Source organism: Myxine glutinosa, chromosome 11 (assembly GCF_964187855.1).
Source record: "Myxine glutinosa chromosome 11, kmMyxGlut1.1, whole genome shotgun sequence".
NCBI classification, from domain to species: Eukaryota; Metazoa; Chordata; class Myxini; order Myxiniformes; family Myxinidae; genus Myxine; species Myxine glutinosa.
The window spans coordinates 12,684,727-12,709,703 of NC_136271.1; the positions used below are offsets into that span (position 1 = coordinate 12,684,727).

At 48.1% G+C, this 24,977-nt stretch overlaps 1 protein-coding gene across 8 annotated transcripts in view; it reads left to right on the forward strand.

Annotated features, from left to right (window-relative positions):
* Window positions 1-20,219: 20,219 nt before the first annotated feature.
* GKAP1 (G kinase anchoring protein 1) overlaps window positions 20,220-24,977 on the forward strand; it is a 51,434-nt gene continuing 46,676 nt past the window's right edge. For 3 of the 8 annotated variants that reach the window (XM_078786390.1, XM_078786391.1, XM_078786392.1), the window contains exons 1-2: window positions 20,239-20,606; window positions 24,516-24,629. In XM_078786390.1, coding sequence (XP_078642516.1) covers window positions 20,346-20,606; window positions 24,516-24,629 — 375 coding nt within the window. In that variant the 5' untranslated portion in view covers window positions 20,239-20,345. Of the gene's footprint in view, window positions 20,607-24,515; window positions 24,630-24,977 lie in introns of all 8 variants that reach the window. The other 5 variants (XM_078786396.1, XM_078786389.1, XM_078786394.1 and 2 more) reach the window with 5 other exon arrangements.

Below are 24,977 nucleotides of genomic sequence, written 5' to 3' on the forward strand. Positions count from 1 at the left end.
TGTCATAATACGTCTATGATGTCATTACTGCGTACGACAGCATGCGATGGCTGACTCGACCGACCGACATTTTTATTTTTATGCCGTACAGGCTGAACACGTCGCACCTGTCATGTGTTTTTACACACGGACAGCTGTATGTTGCAGCGAGTAGAGTCCTACGGCTACGCCACTTTTAGACTTTTGGTCTTGTTTTTTTATAAATCTCAATAAATAATGAATCCCAAGGTGTCATTTTATTAGACCTAGGTTATTACATTGAAAATACACGAATGTGTTTTGTATATACAGTGCTACTCCACCACCCTTCTCACATCTATTTTTACATACGAATGAATAATTGGGAATCTGCAATAATGTATTGGTATCTTTAAGCCATGTCTCAGGTTATCTTTAAGGCATGTATTGGTATCTTTAAGCCATGTTGTCTTTAAGCCATGTATTGGTATATTTAACCCATATTTAAGCCATGTATTGGTATCTTTAAGGCATGTATTGGTATATTTAAACCATGTTGTCTTTAAGCCATGTATTGGTCTCTTTAAGCCATGTTTAAGCCATGTATTGGTATATTTAAGCCATGTTGTCTTTAAGCCATGTATTGGTATCTTTAAGCCATGTTTAAGCCATGTATTGGTATATTTAAGCCATGTTGTCTTTAAGCCATGTATTGGTATATTTAAGCCATGTCTCAGAGACACCGATAACATTAAATTGAAAGTTCAGAAGATTCAGAAAAGTAACGATATAATCAATATTCTTTTGGATACTTCTAAAATTAAAGTGTACTAGCAACGGCACCCGCCATATGGGCGGGGCTTCAATTGGGAAGCCCAAATGAAAAGGAAAAATATCAGAAATTGAAGGCTTTTTTTATTTTAAACGATTCATATAAACATCCATTGAATCATATCACACGCAAATCATCAAAATCTAAACAGTACATGGCCCATTTTGAAAAAAGATTGAATTCTGCAAAACGGAAGCGGCTGCTGCACGACTGCACGTCTTTCTCAGTCGCATGTTTATGTGTGAAGAGTGTGCGCCAAATCTGTAACACGGAAGTGGCCGCTACACCTGTTTCTCAGTCGCTTTGCACACGCTGCCGTGTTACTTCGGCGCCGCACGTTTTTATAGGAAGAGTTCGTCAGGAGTCGATCTACTCTCTCCTGGTACGTAGAATTTCAACAAAAGCCACATCACTGTTCATATCGGTAAATATTATTCCATCGTGTTTGGAAAAACTGCAAAATTGGAAAATTGGAAAAACAATATAGCCTATTTTAGTCCAGGGGGTCCTAGGATTACCCACCCAAAATATCGTTGCAATCGGTTCAGCCGTTTTTGCGGTACCTTCAAACGGACAGACAGACGGACAGACATTTGGTGAATTATAGTAAGATACTAGAAAAAAAATGTTCCTTGTGTCTACGTTACTAAATTGATCTACAAATTGGTCAATATTATAATCTTTGAAATCATTAGTGTTTTTCAGAATTTTTTTTATATCTGGGTCCATTTATTCTTTACTCAAACACTTGACCCAGATAAATAAAAAAATATATTTATTTTTATTGGGTGGCAAACAGATCAAATTGCGAATTTGTCAGTTGATCTTTGTTTACATTTCATTCGATTGCAAATAAAGAATAATATTTTCAGAATCTTCTGAATCAAGGTGATTAAAAGGTAGGAGATGTGGAGAGCAGGTTTGACAAACATCAGAGCCGGCATTTCAATTACAATCAGGAACATAGGAATTGCACATATGACAATAGCATCTCTGGTTTTGTGATGAAGAATATTTTCCAATTGGATTGTATATTGGGCTTATATGTGGTGTATTTGTATTCCTCTAAAAATAGGAGCACGGTGCCTTCCATTCGTACATTACTATAAGTGACAACAGAACCACTGGACATTGATTGTGACAAGTTTGTTTACCATGAAGTTTTGTTTATAGGAGCATAAGCAAAATAACCGTGAAAAATAAATCTGCATAATCTGATATCAGATAGATTACAGCTGTAACGGAGACAAACAAATAATATACAACAATACTTAATCACTTCCTAACAAGCAGCCATTTCTGTATCCAAAAGAAAAGTTTCAACAGTGAAGGGAAAGAAAAGAAAAAAGAAAACGAATATTACATTATGTGAGCAATTAACTTCCTGTACAATAGTAACAATTCCACATTGTGGCTATAGCATACATTGAAAAGTTGGGCTTTTTGGGAGCAAGAAAAATAGATCAAAATATGTAAAATTCACGACATCAGGATCAGTTAACAATCCTGTCAAAAGTTTTAAATAAATCTCCAAAAACGCCTCTGGCATGAGAATTATTTTCATCTTTGCACACTGAAGCGTGGTCAAAAAGTCCATGAGCAGAGATACAAAATACAGGACCAATGGTCTTGTAGTTTACCTGGCTGGTTGCCAAAAACTGGATTGATGGATGGATCAGGGTAAAAATAAGAGCTGGATTTAGAATACACATTTTAGGTCGGGTTCACATTTCGTTCACATACACATTTTGACATGATGTTCACAGTCATGCAACTCGACTGCTGTCTATAAGCCTTAGTTTTTGAGATATTCCCCACTTCCGATATGATGCCATAATTTCCTGTTGTGTCAAAATTAGCCCTCTTTAATAAGGTGCAACTCCAAGGTGTCTATAATTCATATTTTTCGATGTATTGCCTGCTTTTGTATGACGTCACTGGTTGTCATATTGTGTTTCGGGTCAGCATTTTTTAATCAAACCTTCCCATCGGTAGGTCATCATATATTTTAAGTTTCGCATTGGTCAGTTAAGCGGTTTCAGAGAAGATTAATTTTAAATGTTTTCCTTTGATCCAATATACCTGCCATACACATGTGACTTATGATGTCATTGTTAACAAGCTATATTTCCCTTGGGTAGTGGATCACAAATTAAAAGTTTAGCATTGATCAGTTAAGCGGTTTCAGAGAAGATTAATTTTAAATGTTTTCCTTTGATCCAATATACCTGCCATACACATGTGACTTATGATGTCATTGTTAACAAGCTATATTTCCCTTGGGTAGTGGATCACAAATTAAAAGTTTAGCATTGATCAGTTAAGCGGTTTCAGAGAAGATGAATTTTAAATGTTTTCCTTTGATCAATATGGCTGCCATACCACGTGACTGATGATGTCATTGTTAACAAGCTATATTTCCCTTGGGTAGTGGATCACAAATTAAAAGTTTAGCATTGATCAGTTAAGCGGTTTCAGAGAAGATGAATTTTAAATGTTTTCCTTTGATCCAATATGGCTGCCATACCACGTGACTGGTGATGTCATTGTTAACAAGCTATATTTCCCTTGGGTAGTGGATCACAAATTAAAAGTTTAGCATTGATCAGTTACATGGTTTCAGAGAAGGCTTTTAACGGTTTTCTTATGATCCAATATGGCTGCCATACCACGTGACTGATGATGTCATTGTTAACAAGCTATATTTCCCTTGGGTAGTGGATCACAAATTAAAAGTTTAGCATTGATCAGTTAAGCGGTTTCAGAGAAGCTTTTTAATGGTTTTCTTATGATCCAATATGGCTGCCATACCACGTGACTGATGATGTCATTGTTAACAAGCTATATTTCTCTTGAGTAGTTGATCACAAATTTAAAGTTCCACCTTGATTGGTTAAGCAGGTTGAGAGAAGTGCATTGTTAAAGGTTCTCCTGTAAACCTGTAAAGATTACTTTGAGACTTTTAAACCGTACGATGACGTACTTATAGGTGGAGGGCGAGGATGCCATGAACAAACTTGAGTTAACCACACCAAAGATCATTTTAGCCACATTTGCTCACAATCCCATCAGCAGTTTCGAAGAAGTATTGACGGGATGAAAGGAGGCACCATCCCAAAAGCTCACCTGAACTATATTCTAGGTGAGCTAACAAGGGTTAAAAGTATATCGATACCATTTTCAAAATGTATTTTAATTTTCCTCGTTTGCCTTCACGTGTCCTGCCTAGAGAATGGCACAGCTGCGCCTTGCAGGCCGGACAGCATTTCCCATTTTGCCATTTTCCCATTGATGAGAGCGAGCACGTTCACCGCACCTCTCCCGTCGCCCACATAATGCCTCGTGCGCTCCATTATCCGGCATATGCCTTTTATTGAGCTCCTAACGATTGCACAAACAACGGATCCCAGTCGGAGAGGGCTCTTCTACTGAAGGCCCTGCAAATGCCCCCTGTCCTATTCAAGTATATGCCGTGCCTCCCTCTCCCACCCTATTCAATTTACTTTTTGTGGAATGTATTATATATGATCACAGTTTTTTGTTGTCGTTTTTTTTTGCCATTTTTATCATTAGCATTTCGAGTATTAATTAATATTGCAGTTCTTGCAATCAATTTTCAATTGCATCCTTAGGTGCATGCATCGCACGTGTTTTCAATGCACCTTTCATATTCCTGAATATCACTTGCCGTTTAAAGCTCAAATCTTTAATTGACTAACGTTTTGTATTTTTAGCTCACCTGGAACGAAGTTCGGGTGAGCTTATACGATGGCCCGTCGTCCGTCCGTCCGTAAAGACTTGAAACTTCTTCTCCGAAACCGCTGATGGGATTGTGACCAAATTTGGCACAAATTATATTTGTTGTGTTGTGACTAAAGTTTTTTCACGGCATTAAAAAAAAATCGGGGTCGAAGGGGGTCTACCGGGGGTCAAAGTGGATCCAGGTTTAACCCCCCAAAATCAACCCTTTACACCCCTTTTGACCCTTTACACCTCTTAGACCCCTTTAAACCCTTCACAACCCTTGGAGCCCATTAGACCCCTTTAGACCCTTTACACCCCTTAGACACCTTTAGACCCTTCACATCCCTTCGAGCCAATTAAATCCCTTTGACCCTTTACACCACTTAGAGCTTAGACCTTTAGACTTTCTTACCCATTTCGACCCTTTTGAGATGTATACTGTACACCTTCTTCAACACTTTTCAGACCTATTGACTTTTTAAGACCCTTTGGACTTTTTAAGAATCTTTGGACAATTTAAGACCATTTGGACACTTTTGACCCCTTTTGCTCTTTCGTCCTTAGACACCTTTAGACCCCATTTGACCCTTTTAAGAGCCTTGATTCTTTAAACACTTTACTCCCCTTTATGACCCTAAAACACTTTAGACCCCTTTGAAAATTTGAAAACTTCTTCCCAAAATCCGTTTTGATGACCTTTTCCATGCACTATTTGCGTCGCATCACAAGTTGCATTGACGAATCTAAACTGATATCTCAAAGCGAAACTGATGTTGAAAAGTGAAACTGAAACTACATGGATCATTGAATGGTAAACCAGAATGAAATGAGGTGGGAAATTGCTGAAAGCAAATCTTTGGGGAGTAGAGAGAGAGAGGGGGGGAATGTCGGAGCTGAAGAAACAATGTGGGGAGGGATAGGTGCCTGGAGGTGGTCAGTTGGTATGGAAGCAACTTTGGTGATCTTCCATCAGGCAGTAGGCCCAAAACATGCCTAAACCCATCTCTCAGCTGAGGTTTTATAATATCACCTTCTCTCAAGAGGTACAACAAGTATGGATTGGAAATCTTTGCTGGTATAATGGAACGAGGTTGTCGAGGTTACCAGCTGCACCCATTTGCGATATCTGCTCACTGAATATTTGCACTGAATTCCTGTTTCTGTCAATACACACTCCAAAGGAAATTGCTCATTTCAGGTCAGACATCTACTAACCCCCGTCATTTACAGGTACCTTTGCTTGTCTAATACGTATATAAGGCTCTTTCTATTCACTGATTGGCTGGCTGACTGACTGAGATTAATGTTTGGTACCTTCCGGGTGTTGTAGAAAGCTGAAATTTGGCGTGTAAACGGACATTGAAGCCGGTACAATGGGAAAAATCACAGAAACGTCGGAAAAGTCCGCTAATGAAAATTTACGTAAAAACTGTAAACACATGTGTAAAAACAAAACAAAAAACCTTAATCAATATCTTGCATTTTAAAATTGTAATTTATATAACTGTAAACTATGAAATAAACATGGCAATAATGTCCGTAAATGAAAAAAAGGAAAAGCGTCCTGAATGAAAATTTACGTAAAGAACCGTAAATAAACAACCTTAATTAATATCTTGCATTTTAAAATTGTAATTTCTATAACTGTAAACTGTGACAAAACATGCCAATAATGTCCGTAAATGAAAAAAAGAAAAAGCGACCGTTAATGAAAATTTAAGTTAAAAAACGTCAATGCGCCTGTAAAAAGGAGAAAAAGACCTCAATCGATATCCAGCACTTGAAAATTGTAATTTAACCATCAGTTCAGAAAGTTTCACCTTCATTTCAGAAAAAGATTGACACCGTCAGTTCAAACATCATGAAAAAACATAAAACATCAGCAGGAATAAGAAAACAGGGTAAAAATATGGAAGATGGACTAAACAGCAAAATCGCTAAGAACTTGAATTTAACACTTGAATCGCACATGGTACAAATGACTTTTTAAAAATGCACATCCATCTTTACGCCCATTGCTTCCATTTTATCACTCGTCTCATGCTTTATTTCCCTGATCATCACATCCATTTTTGCCATGAGTTGATCCATCATGAGGTACATAATCGGGCTGCTCTGGCGGTGCCAACCCGCCATTCTGCGCTGCAGGCGCTGCACCCTCCCGGAGATGGAGGTGCTGGGCGGGGTGCAAGTTATCCTCCACCTCAAAGACCGCCTCTTCTATGCACTCTACTGGCTCGTCTTCCATTTCTATATTTTGGCCCTGGATCAGCAATTCTTTATCATTATTTCCTACACCCACCGGGATCCGCTCACGTTGCTCCGCTGTAGCCCGTAACGGTACAATTCTTTTGACTGAATTTTTTTCCCTATGGCAACCCAAACCACCCAGTCTGAGGCCGCCGTGTAGACAGCTTAGAGGAGAATGTGCTTACCTCTGGGCCATCCTGTCCTCAGTTGCATCCTCAACCAATGATGCTACACCACAGCCTTGTGCTGCATACGAAGGAAGAAGAAGCATGACTCAAGACACCTCATAGAACTCCATTTCTATGTCAAAATGTCTGCTGTTTTTTTTCATTACTTGCACCACTCCACCACACTGGAGTATCCAGAAAGGTTAACAACCTCTTCTTGTGCCATTCTTTTCCTTTCTTACAAGCAATATCATATTCACTAATTCTCTTCATTTTTATATTTTGCAGGAGATAAGAAGCAAAGAAAATATGAGCAAGTGGAGGAATAAAAAAAGAAAAGAAAGGATGGAAAATCTGATCCCTGTCCGCGTGGAAGACTTGTGATTTTGTTGTTGTGTTTGGAAGCAACAAGCCACAGTCTTCCACTCGACCCTGTGTTCACCCTCTTCATTCTTCGGTCGTGATCAGCAGCTGATAGGCGAAGCATATTGTAACGATTTTGAGAAGTGTGTAACGAATTTGAGAAGTGTAACGGTTTTTGAGAAGTGTAACAATTTTGGAGGAAGTGTAACGAATGTGAAAACGTTACAATGTGAACGTTACAAAAGGTACGGTAACACCCTGGTAATGTAAATAATGGTCGTAGCCGGCCTCCTAGTTAATTCCATGAAACTTACACGCAGGTCACGATATATCTTTTAAATAGTGTATTTCCTTATTCCATGTAGGCTAAATATGTGTTTCCCACTAGATTGACTTTGCATTGTATCAAACAAAATAAGCGTAGGCCCTTCCAATTTCCCCAAAACCTCCCTTCCAATTGCCTTCCGCATTTTGGGCGGTTTTCTTCAAACCACCATTGGCCACGAGGTAGGGTTGGGGAAGAAAGGCGTGTCTCCACCTCGTCATAAGAGGGAAGGAGTGAACCAGCTCTAACAGCCAATCAACACCGCGGTGAGCGACCCGGTAGGCGTGCCCTGGGAGCCGGCGGCTTGATTTCGCCCGAGGTGATAAAAGCGACTGTAAGGGACTGCTTTACCAGATGAGCTGCGAGATGACTTGGAGAGGCCTTGGGAGATGAGCAAAGAGGCTGCACCAAGAGGTGAGATGCGAAACGCTCCAAGCCAAAGAGGAGAGGTACTCGGCAAGGAAACCAGCTTTGGAGAGACGCGCTGAAAGGAGGGAGACGGCCCCACCCCAAGAAGAGGAGCAGGTGTGCCGAACCAGCGCGTGACGTCTACCGCAGTGGATACACGACGGAGGGTTTCCCGCCAAAACCGCGAGGAATTGTGAGCTGCGGCCTCCCGACCTGGCCTCCCTCTCAAGCAATCCATCTCAAGCCCTACCTGCCTGCAATATCCCCTGTGTAAGTGTGAACGTCCTGTCCTACTCGTGTCTTGGGGCTAAGTAAAAATGAATAGTGTAAGTTAACGATTCGCTGTGTTACTGCTTCTTCCATCCATTGCTTGTGTGTGTATAATAAAATCTGTTCTTCCTCCGTATTCTTCTTCTTTTTCCTTCTCTTTCGGTCGCTTTAGAGATTTCCCGATTGAATATCTGTGGGGCGATCTGGTCAACGTCGGGTGGAATCGGGTTTTAATCGGGGAGTAACTGTTCGGACGCGGTTAAATACACCACCGCTCGGTCAATATAACATCTAAAAGCCGCGTCTGTAACATTTGGTGTCGAGGAGTTGGATTCGGACCTGGGACTAAATTTGTTAGGCCCAAATTTTGGAACACCAATTGTACCGTTAGGGTAACAATTGGTGTTGGGAAGTGGAATTCGATCCGGAGCGCGTTTCACGCGCTCGAAATTATAACGGCGAAATTTGATTTTGTTTTATAAAGCAAAACCCGAATTTTGAGATCGCGCCATGGACAATCAAGGCGATCGGATGTCGGTGGGAGAGATAAACAGGGTGGAATCGACCCAGGACCTCGGGGAAATGTATGTGGAGGATAGGGAGGAGGAGAAAAATAGCAATGTGGTTGCGGAAGTATCAGACGCGCAAAGCGGCGTCCTCACGCACGTGGGTGAAGCGGCACCAAATTTTGCCGCGACCGTGGCAGCGCCCCTGGTGGATTCGAACCTTTTTATGTTGCAAATGAGGGCCCTTATGGAACGAATGGGAGACCAAATTGGGGGAATGAGGGCTGATATTGAGCGATTGGGAAACCAAATGGGGGTAATGGGGAACCGGATGGATGCTCAGGGTGAGCGATTGGAGGGCCAAATGGGGGTAATGAGGGACGAAAGGAGGGCTAACAGTGAGCGATTGTTAAACAAAATTGAAGCAACAACGAACGGAATGAGGGCCGATAGAGAGGCAAGGGAGCAGAGGGACAGAGACCGCAAGTTGGGCGAAAGGGTCCCGGGGGTGCACGACGAGGTAACGCGGGTCGAAAAGCGCTGGTTGAGCGAAGCGGAGGAAAGCACGGGTACAATGACGGGGGTAGAAATCGCGACACGGGGTTTGGAAAAGCCGGCGACCGATGAGGTAGAGGGTGTTTTATTAAAGCCAGCGGTCGCCGAGGTTAATAAAGAAAAAGCAGTGCTGGGAATTAAAATTGAAGAGATGACGGAGGTAGCCCGGGAATTGCAGGGAGAAATGGATTATGTACAAAGTCCCTGCTCACATCACGATGCTGTGCTTAACCCGAATGGAAGTTTGCAGGTTCGCGTGGAGAAAAGGATCCCCCAGGTGAGTCGTGCTGTTGTGTATTGTGCGGGGAGATTTTGCAGGAGGATGTTTAGCGACAAAAGAATTTTCACGCGCTTGGGATCGAGGAAGCACCCGGGCGTTGGTGAAGGGTCCCGTGTGAGTGGAAATGGCACGCGTGGGAGAAAAAAGTGTGCGTCGGCGAGTGGGTGTGCTATAAAGTGTGGGAGTGAAACCGAGTGCGAGCGAGAATGCACGTCGGGGTGTACGGAGTGTGACACGAATAGTGAGTTGGTGATGGCGCAGGTGCAAGAGGGCACATCGGAGCGCGAGTGTGAAACCGAGTGCGAGCGAGAATGCACGTCGGGGTGTACGGAGAGTGACACGAATAGTGAGTTGGTGATGGCGCAGGTGCGAGAGGGCACATCGGAGCGCGAGTGTGAAACCGAGTGCGAGCGAGAATGCACGTCGGGGTGTACGGAGTGTGACACGAATAGTGAGTTGGTGATGGCGCAGGTGCGAGAGGGCACATCGGAGCGCGAGTGTGAAACCGAGTGCGAGCGAGAATGCACGTCGGGGTGTACGAAGTGTGACACGGAGAGTAAGGTGGTGGTGGAACGTGTGCGAGGAAGCACACCTGAGTTGGTCATGGCGCGGGTGTGGGAGAGCCCATGTGAGCGCGTTAGTGGGTGGATGCAAGAGTGCACGCCCATGGTGAGTGTTACGGAGGACGTAACGGAGGAGAGGTGTGGACCAAAGTGTGCGCGAGAGGTGTGGTGTGTAACAGGGAGAGCGTTGGTGGAATGTACGGACGGCGTTGGAACGCCAGGTTTTGAGGGTGAAAGGGGTAGCGTATGCTTGTAAGCATGCAAGTAAAGCATCGATGGTAACCAGGTTAGCGGTTAGGGCGACGGATAGCCGGTGCGAGGGGGGGTGCTTTGTTGGGTGCGAGGCCCGGCGCGGGTCGATGCTGCGTCACTTCTCTTCGAAGCGTCGTTGCCGATTCGGGCTTGGCCCCGCCCCGCACGGTCGAGTCCGGGCTTTGTCGGGCGAGGCGACCAGTCCGGTTCAAGGGCGAGTGGGAGGAAGCGGAACGGTGCCCCCTCGTGGGGACGGGGTTCCGACCGGGGGAGATTGAGCCATCGGGCCCGGGACCGCAAGGTGCCGCGCCGAGATGGTGCGTGGAGCCTCGGTCCAACCAAACCACCTCCCTTGAACCGAAAGCCGGATGGATTCAACCTGCAGGCAACCAAACCACCCGAATTCATTGCTCGGCTTTACGAAGCCGAGTTTAATGATGTCATGACGCACCGAGGCTAGGATATGGCGGACTGTGATGATGGTGATGGTGATAGTGATAGTGTTTTGATCCGAAATTTAGAAAAGTGAATAGAATTGGCAGTAAATGAAAATTTTTTTGAATTGGTTGGAATTTGGACGAACAAAATTGATAGTGGAGAGACCCCCGATGTGGTGGGATGGCAAATCCACCATCCCTCACAGAGTGGGGGCAAATGCGCAATAGTTTATGGGGTGGCTATGACAACCGAGCCAGGGAGGGCTTGGATAATGATAGGGATGTAGCGAAGATGACATTAGGTAACGTTAAGTTTAGTTAGTGACTGATACCTGTAGTGGGGACGCAGGTAGATTAGTGTGGATTATAATGACGTGGGAGCGCAATAGTTTAATGGGACGACTGGGAAGCGCAAGTTTCAGAGGGGAGTAGTTAGCTGAGATGATGCCGTGTGTGTGAGGATTGAACAGGTGAGAATGGAACAGGTGTGATTGCACAGGTGTGCAACTGAACAGGTGTGTGGAGCAGTGTATGAGGGAGTAGTGGTGATTGCGTGTTGTGTTGACCAAATGGGCCAGGAAGAAAGGAGGGTGCAGGTGGCACCAGGTGTGAGGGCACAGGTGTGCAACAACAGGTGTATGTGGCTGTGTGGAATAAATGGTAGTGTGGAATATCTGGAGTATTGGAATGGATGGTCGTGGAGTGAGAATGGTGGAAATTGTGGAGTGGAGTGGATGGTGCGAAGGTGTGAATGGGGGGAAGAGTGGACCCCCATCACGGATACCCGGGGTGGGTAGTGTAAGTGTTAGGTAGAGGGTACAGGTAAATTGTGGTAGGATATTGGCATCTGTGGTGCGGATGCAGAATGGTATGTGGATGGGTGCATTAGTGTTGTGGAAATGGCTGGGCGTGTAGCCTGTTAGTGTGTGTAGTTGGTTTGGGCACTCCACCACTGTGAGGATGTCGGCCAGGTGAGGCCGCAGGTGGGCTCTGGGAGCCGGTAGTAGTTGTGGATGGGGCCCGAGGATCCGGAGGACGGACCCGGGTAGCCCAGTGCCAGAGGGCACCATGGGGTGACAGAGCCAGGAGAGGGGCTGTCCCCAGTTAGTTAGGTTAGGGTGAGGAGCTAGGTAAGCTCGGGTGGCAACTACAGTGGTGGAGGTGTGCAGGTGGGTAGACCTGTTGGGAGAGCTAGACGTCGCAGCCCAGAAATTGTGCGAGAGCACCGGGAGATGAATCGGGGGAGTGAGACCCCAAATTGAGAAGCACCACAGTTTGGTCAATGGGAATTGGTTATTAGAACCCATTGTGTAAGTTGGCCAATGGATTGGCAGGGAAAGACCCCGGGTAGTGTAACGTGTGTTAAAGTCATTTAGAGGATAGTTAGGACGAAGGATCTCCTCGCACCATCTGCATCCATTCACCTGAGGTGACAGGTACTCCACACCATGCCATGTTTTGATTATTTTTTATGATGCAAATGTTTGGATTGTGAGACGCATCATGACGTGGGTGTGACATTGTGCGTAATTCCATCTCTCCCTCCTTATGAGGATTGATGATGAATTGGTGATGGCAAATTTTGAAGTAAAGGGATTGTGGAGACGAATTTGGTATAGGGGAAATATGGGGAAGACGTGACAGTAGTGACGAATTTGTAAATGGGTAGATTTTTGTACATATGGGGTAAGGGTAGGGTAGGTGACAGGGGGGTGACGTACGGTAGGGACGAGCTTTCTCACTTCGCCCTCCGTACGCATTTCGCCTTGCATTGCCTTATTGACGTGTACCCTTGTGACCTTACCCCTCGCTCAATTGTCTTTCTTTTGTCTCCCACATGACCTGTGCGCCATTGGGTGCCGATGGGAGCGTGCGTGAGGTGGCCATTGTGCGCCCGAGATTCCCAGAACCAGCATGCATTGCGTTGATGTACCACTTTATGGACCGCTGTTCTGCGGCCAAGTACCACTTGATGGACCCCAGGTTCTGGGGCAGGGCACCTCTGTTGGAGACCGGCCATAGTGGCCAGGGAATCTTGCTTGCGGACCTCGGTAAGGTGGCACCTATGCCAAACAGGTGGACCACCCTTAGTTGGCCCCTGAGGCCCTAAATAAAAATGGACACAAGTTGTGCTTTTTATTATTTCCAACTAGGCCGCATGAAGCCAGAAGACGTCGGGAAGAACATCGGCCCAGCAGAGAAAGAGAAGACCACCACCAGTTGTTTTGTTGTGTTTATTATGAACCATGGTGACTGCGCACCGGATGGTGCTTTTGGGTGCTTTGTGGTGTTTGGTGCTTTTTGGTGCTTTGGTGGTACTGGTACTGGTGCATCGATGCAATGCGTGCTGTCTCCTCCCTCCCAACAGGAATTTCCTTCTCTTGTTCCCTAAAAAGAGAAAAAAAAAAAAAAAAACACAGGTCCTGGGTTGCGTTGTAAATAAGAAATCACGTCATTGTAAATAATGCTCCCCACCGTAAATGTATAGTTTGAGAATAATTCCGTAATTCGGTTAGCTGTGGGCTTGAGTCTGTTAGACAGGATGCAATGCAATAGGGGGACATACTTATTTGTGTTTTAAAATTGTCACACTCAGGGTCAGGTTAATTGTAGAGGGAATTACACCTACGTGTCACACTAAGTTAAAGTTTAATAGGCCCGAGCACGGACCTGAAGAAAGGGGGGTGCAGTGTAACGATTTTGAGAAGTGTGTAACGAATTTGAGAAGTGTAACGGTTTTTGAGAAGTGTAACAATTTTGGAGGAAGTGTAACGAATGTGAAAACGTTACAATGTGAACGTTACAAAAGGTACGGTAACACCCTGGTAATGTAAATAATGGTCGTAGCCGGCCTCCTAGTTAATTCCATGAAACTTACACGCAGGTCACGATATATCTTTTAAATAGTGTATTTCCTTATTCCATGTAGGCTAAATATGTGTTTCCCACTAGATTGACTTTGCATTGTATCAAACAAAATAAGCGTAGGCCCTTCCAATTTCCCCAAAACCTCCCTTCCAATTGCCTTCCGCATTTTGGGCGGTTTTCTTCAAACCACCATTGGCCACGAGGTAGGGTTGGGGAAGAAAGGCGTGTCTCCACCTCGTCATAAGAGGGAAGGAGTGAACCAGCTCTAACAGCCAATCAACACCGCGGTGAGCGACCCGGTAGGCGTGCCCTGGGAGCCGGCGGCTTGATTTCGCCCGAGGTGATAAAAGCGACTGTAAGGGACTGCTTTACCAGATGAGCTGCGAGATGACTTGGAGAGGCCTTGGGAGATGAGCAAAGAGGCTGCACCAAGAGGTGAGATGCGAAACGCTCCAAGCCAAAGAGGAGAGGTACTCGGCAAGGAAACCAGCTTTGGAGAGACGCGCTGAAAGGAGGGAGACGGCCCCACCCCAAGAAGAGGAGCAGGTGTGCCGAACCAGCGCGTGACGTCTACCGCAGTGGATACACGACGGAGGGTTTCCCGCCAAAACCGCGAGGAATTGTGAGCTACGGCCTCCCGACCTTGCCTCCCTCTCAAGCAATCCATCTCAAGCCCTACCTGCCTGCAATATCCCCTGTGTAAGTGTGAACGTCCTGTCCTACTCATGTCTTGGGGCTAAGTAAAAATGAATAGTGTAAGTTAACGATTCGCTGTGTTACTGCTTCTTCCATCCATTGCTTGTGTGTGTATAATAAAATCTGTTCTTCCTCCGTATTCTTCTTCTTTTTCCTTCTCTTTCGGTCGCTTTAGAGATTTCCCGATTGAATATCTGTGGGGCGATCTGGTCAACGTCGGGTGGAATCGGGTTTTAATCGGGGAGTAACTGTTCGGACGCGGTTAAATACACCACCGCTCGGTCAATATAACATCTAAAAGCCGCGTCTGTAACAATATTATATTATTGTTACTTTTTGCTTGTTATTTCTCCATTGCACAATGAGAAGGTTATTGGCGTTTGTCAAGTGAGTTATGAGAACATCCTCACTTTACATTCTCCCATCAAACATCATGGGACACACCTTTCCGGTTTTGGGAGTTGACCATATGTGCATGTAACTTCCATAACCGGGAATGACAAACTCCTCCTCACACTTTGCTGACCAGGCCCACTTCGTCTATTGGTTCAATAGGTCATAGAGGGGGTGCAGGTTGTAAGACAAGTTTGGGACAAACTTTCCATAATTTAGCATGCCTAAAAATGACTAGTTCTCAAACATTTTCTTTTAGGTCTGGGGGCCTTCTTTATAGCCCCCACTCCACTCCACTGCAACTTTCCCTCTGCATTTAGGTCAACAAATGACCTAAATACTGTCGGATCCCGCTATTCACGTGATACGTTCCTGGAAAATGCCGCGAATTGCGAAACCGCGAATGGCGGGCATTGTTTCAATGGATAGGAAAAAGGGGGGATAGGTTCCCAAGTCGTGAAAATCCGCAAATAGAGAAGAACAAACTGCGAATGGTGAGGCAAAATCCACGAATGGTGAGGTAAATCCCGAGAATATCGACGATAATCAGCGAAAGTCGATGAACGTCCCGGAAATGGCGAGGCAAACCCGCGAATGTCGGCGATTATCCGCGAAGGTCAATGAAAATCCCACGAATGTATGCTGCGGCATTGTTTCAATGGGGAAAAATGGGATACGTTATAGGTTCCCGGCAGTTCCTCATTCATAGAGGAAAATATTTAAAGTTTAAAATGTTTTGGACCCCAAATGCACATGATTACAGTTTCATAAAAAATGTTTACAAAAAAAATAATAACAATACCAGGTACCAATTCCAATTTATTGAAGGAATGCGCTTGGTGTTTATTAAAAGTGCTTATACCGCACCGTGAAACAAAAAAAAACAACACAATACCATCATGTACCGTTTCAAAATTTTATTATACGGTACAAACACACGCACTTTTCAAATGATGATGATGGTGATTAATTGAAATCCCATGAATTCCTTGAACTCTGAGGATGACCCAAATTATGGTGCTGCAACATCTGCACTGAGGGAGAGGCAGCAGTTGAGGGTGTTGGTAAGGACGCTGGTGAGGAAACTGAGAGGGCGGCAGGAGAGGGTCCTGGTGTGCTGGTGGTCTTGAGGTGGAGGGAGCAGGGTGAAAGAAATGGGTAATGGAGAGCTGCCTCGCAGATTGACGCAGGTTTCGATGCAGCTCTTTGTAGGGGAGAAGCAAATCATCCAATCCCCTCTTGAACTTGAGGTACTTCTCCATGACTGGGTCAGCATCTTCCAACCTGCCGTCAATCGCCCACATGTCCTGCAGCAACTAGCCCAGAAACTGGACTGTGAGGTTAGACCTCGGCACCTCTTCCTCATCACTGCCCACCTCCTCCTCCTCGGAAACCGTTATAACGGCCTCCAACTCCTCCTCGGTGAGGTTGATGCCATGTGAGGCAATGAGATCCTCCAACTCCTCAGGCTGCATGTCATCAAAGCCTCCCCCCCCCCATTCCCCACCTGCCATGCCAACCTGACAATTTCATGCCTCTCCACCGTGTTATGGGGAAAGCCAGTAAAGTTTCTGACTGCCTGTGGCCACAGGTTGTGCCAGCATGCATTGATGGTGGAGGCTCTCACCTCATCCAGCGACTCTTGATGGCGCTGATGCAGTGGGCAATGTTGAATTCCTTCCATTACTGCCTGACGGTGAGCCCTGGGGTCGGACTCCATTGCATCCAAAATGCAGCGAAAGGTGCGACGGGTGTAATATGTTTCGTCAAATAAAGACGTCCTGCCTCTTTGCCACATTTACCTTCTTCTTCTACGTCTCCCTGGCATTGATTGTCATTGGTACCACTATGCTCATGTAAAGACAAAACTTCATGAGTCTGTTGATGCACTGGTGGACTTCCATACTTTATATAGGCTCTGAAAGACTGAGGCTGCTTTTCCTATTCTTCAGCAGACATCGAACTCAGCATCACCATTCTTGGAGATGTTGCTTCCTCACGAGGTGAAATGGTTGACATCTTCAACACTCTTTTTCCCGATGGTGATGGGCGGCCCTTGATGTTGGTTAATGGACATTAACTTGGTCTTCTCAGAGCTGATGCATAGCCAAACCTTTGCACCGCATTCCTTCAGGTTAATGATCATCTACTGGAGCTCTTTGGACAGTCATGCAAGGTCGTCTGCAAATTAAGTCCAAGTCCATCAGACGTTGTTGTTGCCACAGTGTGCCAAACTCTGGTCCCATCATCACCCTCTTCGTGATGAAGTCAATGACCAGGAGAAACAAGAATGGTGACAGGTTGCAGCCTTGGTGAACTCCTGTGATGATGTTGAAGAGGACAATAGTGCCTTTGCTCATCCTGACACATCTGCTGGAGTTGTGGTAGAGGGCACCAAAGATATTAATGTACCCCTTGGAGATGTAGTTGAGAATGATGTTCCAGAGAGACTGCTGGTGGATTCTGTCAGACATTCTTGAAATTGACAAAGTTGATGACAAGGGCCTTGTTACTCCTCAAGTTTCATAAATGACTCCATTTCTCCAGACGTCGGGGACATCCTCAGCTGTCCAGATCTTGTTGAAGAGTTAATTGAGCTTTGCTGCACTGATGTTCTTATCATGCTTCTTGTTTGCTTCTTGACTGCTTTTGTGACCTCTGACATGCCAATTTCACCCACGTTGACACCCAGTGGAGGAGGGATCTCATCCTCGTTGAATATGAATGTGGAGCTAGGGTTGGGTTGGTTGCTTGAATACTTCACTGAAGTATTCCCTCCACCTCTCATCCTGCTCTTCATTTGTTGGTACATTATGCCGTTTTGGTCCTTGATTGGTACTGTGGTGTTACTGTTTGTACCACTCAGTTCTCACACTATTCTGCACAGTGTCCTGGTGTAAGTCCGATGCGCTACCTCTTGCGCCTCTCTGCCTTTCTTCTCCATCCAGCTGCTCGTGTTTCTCCAGCAACTCATTTTCATGACTTTGTTCAGTTTTCTGTATTCTTCAACTACTTTCTGTCTCCTATTTTTATCCCTTTCCTCGCCTCTCCTATCCTTGACTGCCTTCATTTCGTCATTCAGCTTCTACTTGGGTTACTGATCCAACACTCTTTATGGGTTCCTCTCCTTCTCCTGATGGTGATAGGCTTTGCCTCTGTTCACATCCCTGAAGATCTTCCATTGCTCTTCATAGTCACCTGCACCTTGCAGGGCTCCGACCAGGTTGGAAAGGGCCAGCAATAAACTTTGTGCTGTGCCCTGATCCTTCAGTTTCTCCAGGGCATACAGACCGCGTTGAGTCAAAGTAATTGTCTTCTTCGATTTCAGGTGCATCTTAGCACTCACAAGGTGGTGGTCAGATCCTGCATTAGCACCGCTGTATACTCAGACATCTTGCAAGGATTCTTTTCAGTTTTTTTTTTCACTCTTTTTTCAGTATCCCTCTCTGGAGTGTCCTCTTTTTTCATTGTCCATCTACAGAGTGGCCTCTTTTTTCAGAGTGTTCCTCTCTGAAGTGTCCTCTTTTTTCAGTGTCCATCTACAGAGTGTCCTCTTTTTTCAGAGTGTTGCTCTCTGGAGTGTCCTCTTTTTTCAGAGTGTTCCTCTCTGGAGTGTCCTCTTTTTTTCAGAGTGTTCCTCTCTGGAGTGTCCTCATTTTTCAGTGTCCATCGACAGAGTGAACTTTTTTTTCAGTGCCCCTCTCTGGAGTGTCCTCTTTTTTCAGTGTTCTTCTCCAGTGTCCTCTTTTTTCAGAGTGTTCCTCTCTGGAGTGTCCTCTTTTTTCAGTGTTCCTCTCTGGAGTGTCCTCTTTTTTCAGTGTTCCTCTCTGGAGTATCCTCTTTTTTCAGTGTCCCTCCCTGGAGTGTCCTTTATTTTCAATGTGTCTCTCTCCGGAGTGTCCTCTTTTTTCAGTGTCCATCTACAGAGTGTCCTCTTTTTTCAGAGTGTTCCTCTCTGGAGTGTCCTCTTTTTTCAGTGTTCCTCTCCAAAGTGTCCTCTTTTTTCAGAGTGTCCCTCTCCAGAGTGTCCTCTTTTTTTCAGTGTTCCTCTCTGGAGTGTCCTCTTTTTTCAATGTGTCTCTCTCTGGAGTGTCCTCTTTTTTCAGTGTTCCTCTTTGGAGTGTCCTCTTTTTTCAGTGTTCTTCTCCAGTGTCCTCTTTTTTCAGAGTGTTCCTCTCTGGAGTGTCCTCTTTTTTCAGTGTTCCTCTCTGGAGTGTCCTCTTTTTTCAGTGCCCCTCTCTGGAGTGTCCTCTTTTTTCAGTGTTCTTCTCCAGTGTCCTCTTTTTTCAGAGTGTTCCTCTCTGGAGTGTCCTCTTTTTTCAGTGTTCCTCTCTGGAGTGTCCTCTTTTTTCAGTGTCCCTCCCTGGAGTGTCTTCTATTTTCAATGTGTCTCTCTCCGGAGTGTCCTCTTTTTTCAGTGTCCATCTACAGAGTGTCCTCTTTTTTCAGAGTGTTCCTCTCTGGAGTGTCCTCTTTTTTCAGTGTTCCTCTCCAAAGTGTCCTCTTTTTTCAGAGTGTCCCTCTCCAGAGTGTCCTCTTTTTTTCAGTGTTCCTCTCTGGAGTGTCCTCTTTTTTCAATGTGTCTCTCTCTGGAGTGTCCTCTTTTTTCAGTGTTCCTCTTTGGAGTGTCCTCTTTTTTCAGTGTTCCTCTTTGGAGTGTCCTCTTTTTTCAGTGTTCCTCTCCAGAGTGTCCTCTTTTTTCAGAGTGTCCCTCTCCGGAGTGTCCTCTTTTTTCAGAGTGTCCCTCTCCGTAGTGTCCTTTTTTTTTGAAAGTTCAAATATGGACCCAGATGATTCAGATGACCCAAAGTCCCTGAGGACCAAAAAGACCCAGATGACCCAAAAAACCCAGATGACCAAAAAGTCCCGATTAACCAAAAGTCCCCGTGTACCCAAAATACCCAGATGCCCCAAAAGTCCCCGAGGACCCAGAAGACCCAAAAAGTCCCTGAGGACCCAAAAGATTCAGATTAAATTTGGTCCAATGGACCAACGGGTCCCCTAGTAATATAAATAACAGTAGTAGCCAGACTAGGATTCCTTAGAACATTTCATTGCATCGTTTTAAATCCGACTACGGTGGCCATGTTTATTAACATGACGATCCTACCACTCTTACTCGCTTGCTGCGTTTGCTGAACAGATGGTTTGGCAAGTGATAGCAAGCTGCTTACTAACGGAACACACGTCCGATTAAACTTATTGGTGGTGTAGACGGCGACAGGCATCATGGGAAGTGCCGTGAAATATTTTTAATTTTCTATCGTCTCAAAATATGAGCTGTATAACAAATATTCACAAATGTAATGGTTTTGTAAATGCAGAAATTCCGTCTTAATTTAAATGTGAATTGCATTTGAAAAACAAATCTGACTGACTTCTGAATCTGAATCTGACTGAACACCCTGACTTCGTCACCAATTAACGTGATCCGGAAATAGTGCGCTCAGGTGGTCGAGAGTGTCAAGTATCCGAGCGATGTCATTGTTTCCTGTGGTTCAAACTCGCTTCGCTGTACTACGAATCGAGTCGTCCTCTTCTGACGATGATGATGTACACAAAGATGGTCGGGGGAACAACAAGGCGAAGAGACGACCGGACGGCCGAGTCCAACGTCAGGCGAAACAGCAGCAAAGCCAAAAGAAGGAGCAAAAGCAACAGGGAGGCGCAGCCACCGCTGGAGATGGGAAAAAGACGAAGAAAAAGAAGGGAAGAGAGGAACAGGAACAGTTAAACCAGGTGCCATTTATTACCTTCGATTGTGTTGATGTTTTCATTTCAGTTAAAAAAAAAAAAGTCATCATCGTTCACGCGCTTCCTCAACTCTCTAGCACTCCCTCACACTCGTTCTCGCACTCCCTCACACTCATTCTTGCTCTCCCCCTGCACTCCCTCGCTCTCCCCCTGCACTCCCTCGCTCTCCCCCTGCACTCCCTCGCTCTCCCCTGCAATCCCTCGCTCTCCCCTGCACTCCCTCGTTCTCCCCTGCACTCCCTCGTTCTCCCCTGCACTCCCACGTTCTCCCCTGCACTCCCTCGTTCTCCCCTGCACTCCCTCGTTCTCCCCTGCACTCCCTCGTTCTCCCCTGCACTCCCTCGTTCTCCCCTGCACTCCCTCGCTCTCCCCTGCACTCCCTCGCTCTCCCCTGCACTCCCTCGCTCTCCCCTGCACTCCCTCGTTCTCCCCTGCACTCCCTCGCTCTCCCCTGCACTCCCTCGCTCTCCCCTGCACTCCCTCGCTCTCCCCTGCACTCCCTCGCTCTCCCCTGCACTCCCTCGCTCTCCCCTGCACTCCCTCGCTCTCCCCTGCACTCCCTCGCTCTCCCCTGCACTCCCTCGCTCTCCCCTGCACTCCCTCGCTCTCCCCTGCACTCCCTCGCTCTCCCCTGCACTCCCTCGCTCTCCCCTGCACTCCCTCGCTCTCCCCTGCACTCCCTCGCTCTCCCCTGCACTCCCTCGCTCTCCCCTGCACTCCCTCGCTCTCCCCTGCACTCCCTCGCTCTCCCCTGCACTCCCTCGCACTCCCTCGCTCTCCGCTGCACTCCCTCGCTCTCCCCTGCACTCCCTCGCTCTCCCCTGCACTCCCTCGCTCTCCCCTGCACTCCCTCGCTCTCCCCCGCACTCCCTCGCTCTCCCCCGCACTCCCTCGCTCTCCCCCGCACTCCCTCGCTCTCCCCTGCACTCCCTCGCACTCCCTCGCTCTCCCCTGCACTCCCTCGCTGTCCCTTGCTCTCCCCTCCCTCGCTGTCCCTTGCTCTCCCCTCCCTCGCTCTCCCCTCCCTCGCTCTCCCCTCCCTCGCTCTCCCCTACACTCCCTCACTCTCCCTCGCTCTCCTTCACTCTCCCTCGCTCTCCTCTGCACTCCCTCGGTCTCCCTCACTCTCCCCTGCACTCTCTCGTTCTCGCACTCCCTCGCTCTCGTTATCGCACTCCCTCACACTCGTTCTTGCACTCCCTCACACTCGTTCCTGCTCTCCCCTGCACTCCCTCGCTCTCCCCTGCACTCCCTCGCTCTCCCCTGCACTTCCTTGCTCTCCCCTGCACTCCCTCGCTCTCCCCTGCACTCCCTCGCTCTCCCCTGCACTCCCTCGCTCTCCCCTGCACTCCCTCGCTCTCCCCTGCACTCCCCGACTCCCCTGCACTCCCTCGCTGTTCCTCGCTCTCCCCTCCCTCACTCTCCCCTCCCTCGCTCTCCCCTGCACTCGCTCTCCCTCACTCTCCCCTGCACTTCCCCACTCTCCTTCACTCTCCCTCGCTCTCCTCTGCACTCCCTCGCTCTCCCCTGCACTCCCTCACTCTCGTTCTCACACTCCCTCACTCTAGTTCTCGCACTCCCTCACACTCGTTCTCGCACTCACTCACACTCGTTCTCGCACTCCCTCACACTCGTTCTTGCTCTCCCCTGCACTCCCTCGCTCTCCCCTGCACTCCCTCGCTCTCCCCTGCACTTCCTCGCTCTCCCCTGCACTCCTCGCTATCCCCTGCACTCCCTCGCTCTCCCCTGCACTCCCTCGCTCTCCCCTGCACCCCCTCGCTCTCCCCTGCACTCCCCGACTCTCCCCTGCACTCCCTCGCTGTTCCTCGCTCTCCCCTCCCTCGCTCTCCCCTGCACTCGCTCTCCCTCACTCTCCCCTGCACTTCCCCACTCTCCTTCACTCTCCCTCGCTCTCCTCTGCACTCCCTCGCTCTCCCCTGCACTCGCTCACTCTCGTTCTCGCACTCCCTCGCTCTAGTTCTCGCACTCCCTCACACTCTTTCTCGCACTCCCTCACACTCGTTCTCGCACTTCCTCACACTCGTTCTCGCACTCACTCACACTCGTTCTTGCTCTCCCTAGCTCTCCCCGGCACTCCCTCGCTCTCCTCTGCACTCCCTCGCTCTCCCCTGCACTTCCTCACTCTCCCCTGCACTCCCTCGCTCTCCCCTGCACTCCCTCGCTCTCCCCTGCACTCCCTCGCTCTCCCCTGCACTCCCTCGCTCTCCCCTGCACTCCCTCGGTCTCCCCTGCACTCCCTCGCTCTCCCCTGCACTCCCTCGCTCTCCCCTGCACTCCCTCGTTCTCCCCTGCACTCCCTCGCTCCCCTGCACTCCCTCACTCCCCTGCACTCCCTCACTCCCCTGCACTCCCTCACGCTCCCCTGCACTCCCTTGCACTCCCTCGCGCTCCCCTGCACTCCCTCGCTCTCCCCTGCACTCCCTCGCTCTCCCCTGCACTCCCTCTCCCCTCCCTCGCTCTCCCCTCCCTCGCTCTCCCCTCCCTCGCTCTCCCCTCCCTCGCTCTCCCCTCCCTCGCTCTCCCCGCCCTCGCTCTCCCCTCCCTCGCTCTCCCCTCCCTCGCTCTCCCCTCCCTCGCTCTCCCCTCCCTCGCTCTCCCCTCCCTCGCTCTCCCCTCCCTCGCTCTCCCCTCCCTCGCTCTTCCTCACTCTCCCCTTCACTCGCTCTCCCTCACTCTCCCCTGCACTCCCTCACTCTCCTTCACTCTCCCTCGATCTCCTCTGCACTCCCCGGCACTCCCTCGCTCTCCCCTGCACGCCCTCGCTCTCCCCTGCACGCCCTCGCTCTCCCCTGCACTCCCTCGCTCTCCCCTGCTCTCCCCTGCACTCCCTCACTCTCCCATGCTCTCCCCTGCACTCCCATGCTCTCCCCTGCACTCCCCCTACACTCTCTCGCGCCCTCTCGCACGCTCCCTCTCGCACGCTCCCTCTCGCACGCTCCCTCTCGCACGCTCCCGCTCGCTCGCTCCCTCTCGCTCGCTCCCTCTCTCTCGCTCCCTCTCTCTCGCTCCCTCTCGCTCTCGCTCCCTCTCGCTCTCGCTCCCTCTCGCTCCCTCTCGCTCTCGCTCCCTCTCGCGCTCGCTCCCTCTCGCGCTCGCTCCCTCTCGCGCTCGCTCCCTCTCGCGCTCGCTCCCTCTCGCGCTCGCTCCCTCTCGCGCTCGCTCCCTCTCGCGCTCGCTCCCTCTCGCGCTCGCTCCCTCTCGCGCTCGCTCCCTCTCGCGCTCGCTCCCTCTCGCGCTCGCTCCCTCTCGCGCTCGCTCCCTCTCGCGCTCGCTCCCTCTCGCGCTCGCTCCCTCTCGCGCTCGCTCCCTCTCGCGCTCGCTCCCTCTCTCTCTCTCTCACTCCCCCTCTCTCTCTCTCTCTCTCACTCCCTCTCTCTCTGTCTCACTCCCTCTCTCTCTCTCTCACTCCCTCTCTCTCTCACTCCCTCCCTCTCTCTCTCACTCCCTCCCTCTCTCTCTCTCACTCCCTCCCTCTCTCTCTCACTCCCTCCCTCTCTCTCTCACTCCCTCCCTCTCTCTCTCACTCCCTCCCTCCCTCTCTCTCTCACTCCCTCCCTCCCTCTCTCTCTCACTCCCTCCCTCTCTCTCTCACTCTCTCACTCTCTCTTGCACCCACTACTCTTCTCTATAAATGCTTTTTTGTTTTGTTTAGTTTAAAGAAGCTGCCAACTGTTGAGGCTATTTTACAACTCTTACATAGCATTGGCATGATTCATAAATTTACCACGACCCATGGCATTGTATTTACCCTTCCTACTTGAATTTACATTGGTCTTATTGCCACCAGAGTAAGCAAATGAGTTTGTATTTTAAAGTTGCATCCCCACTCAATATTTGTTTTGTTCTTTGTCCAACTACTGCTTTAACAATTAGTTACGCAGTTTAGCTTTCATGAAGACCCCTGCGAGGTCATCGAATCCTCCTCCTGCTCCCGATTGCAATGTGGGAGTGAAAACTTTGAAGAATCAAAATGAAGGCAAGACACAGGTAATGGTCTTGAGGTTTTGTACAGGGAGTCCTCGACTTGTGAACAGGCACTTCACACACACAAACCATCACCTTTCCCCTCACCCCTTGCACTCAAACCTTGCCCCACACCCAACACACTCCAACCTTCCCCCTTATGCACGTCCTCAATGCCTCACCTTGTCCCTGCAAAGCCTCCACCCACATCCTGCACCATCCCAATGCCTCCTTCCCCTCATATCCAACAGTGTGCACCTTAAACATCCAAGGTCTCTGCTCTAACCTGATGGATCTCTCAATCTAGGCTGCTGCCGATAAACCTTGCATCACCTGTTTAACAGAATCCTTCCTCCCACAGGTTGTCCCCAA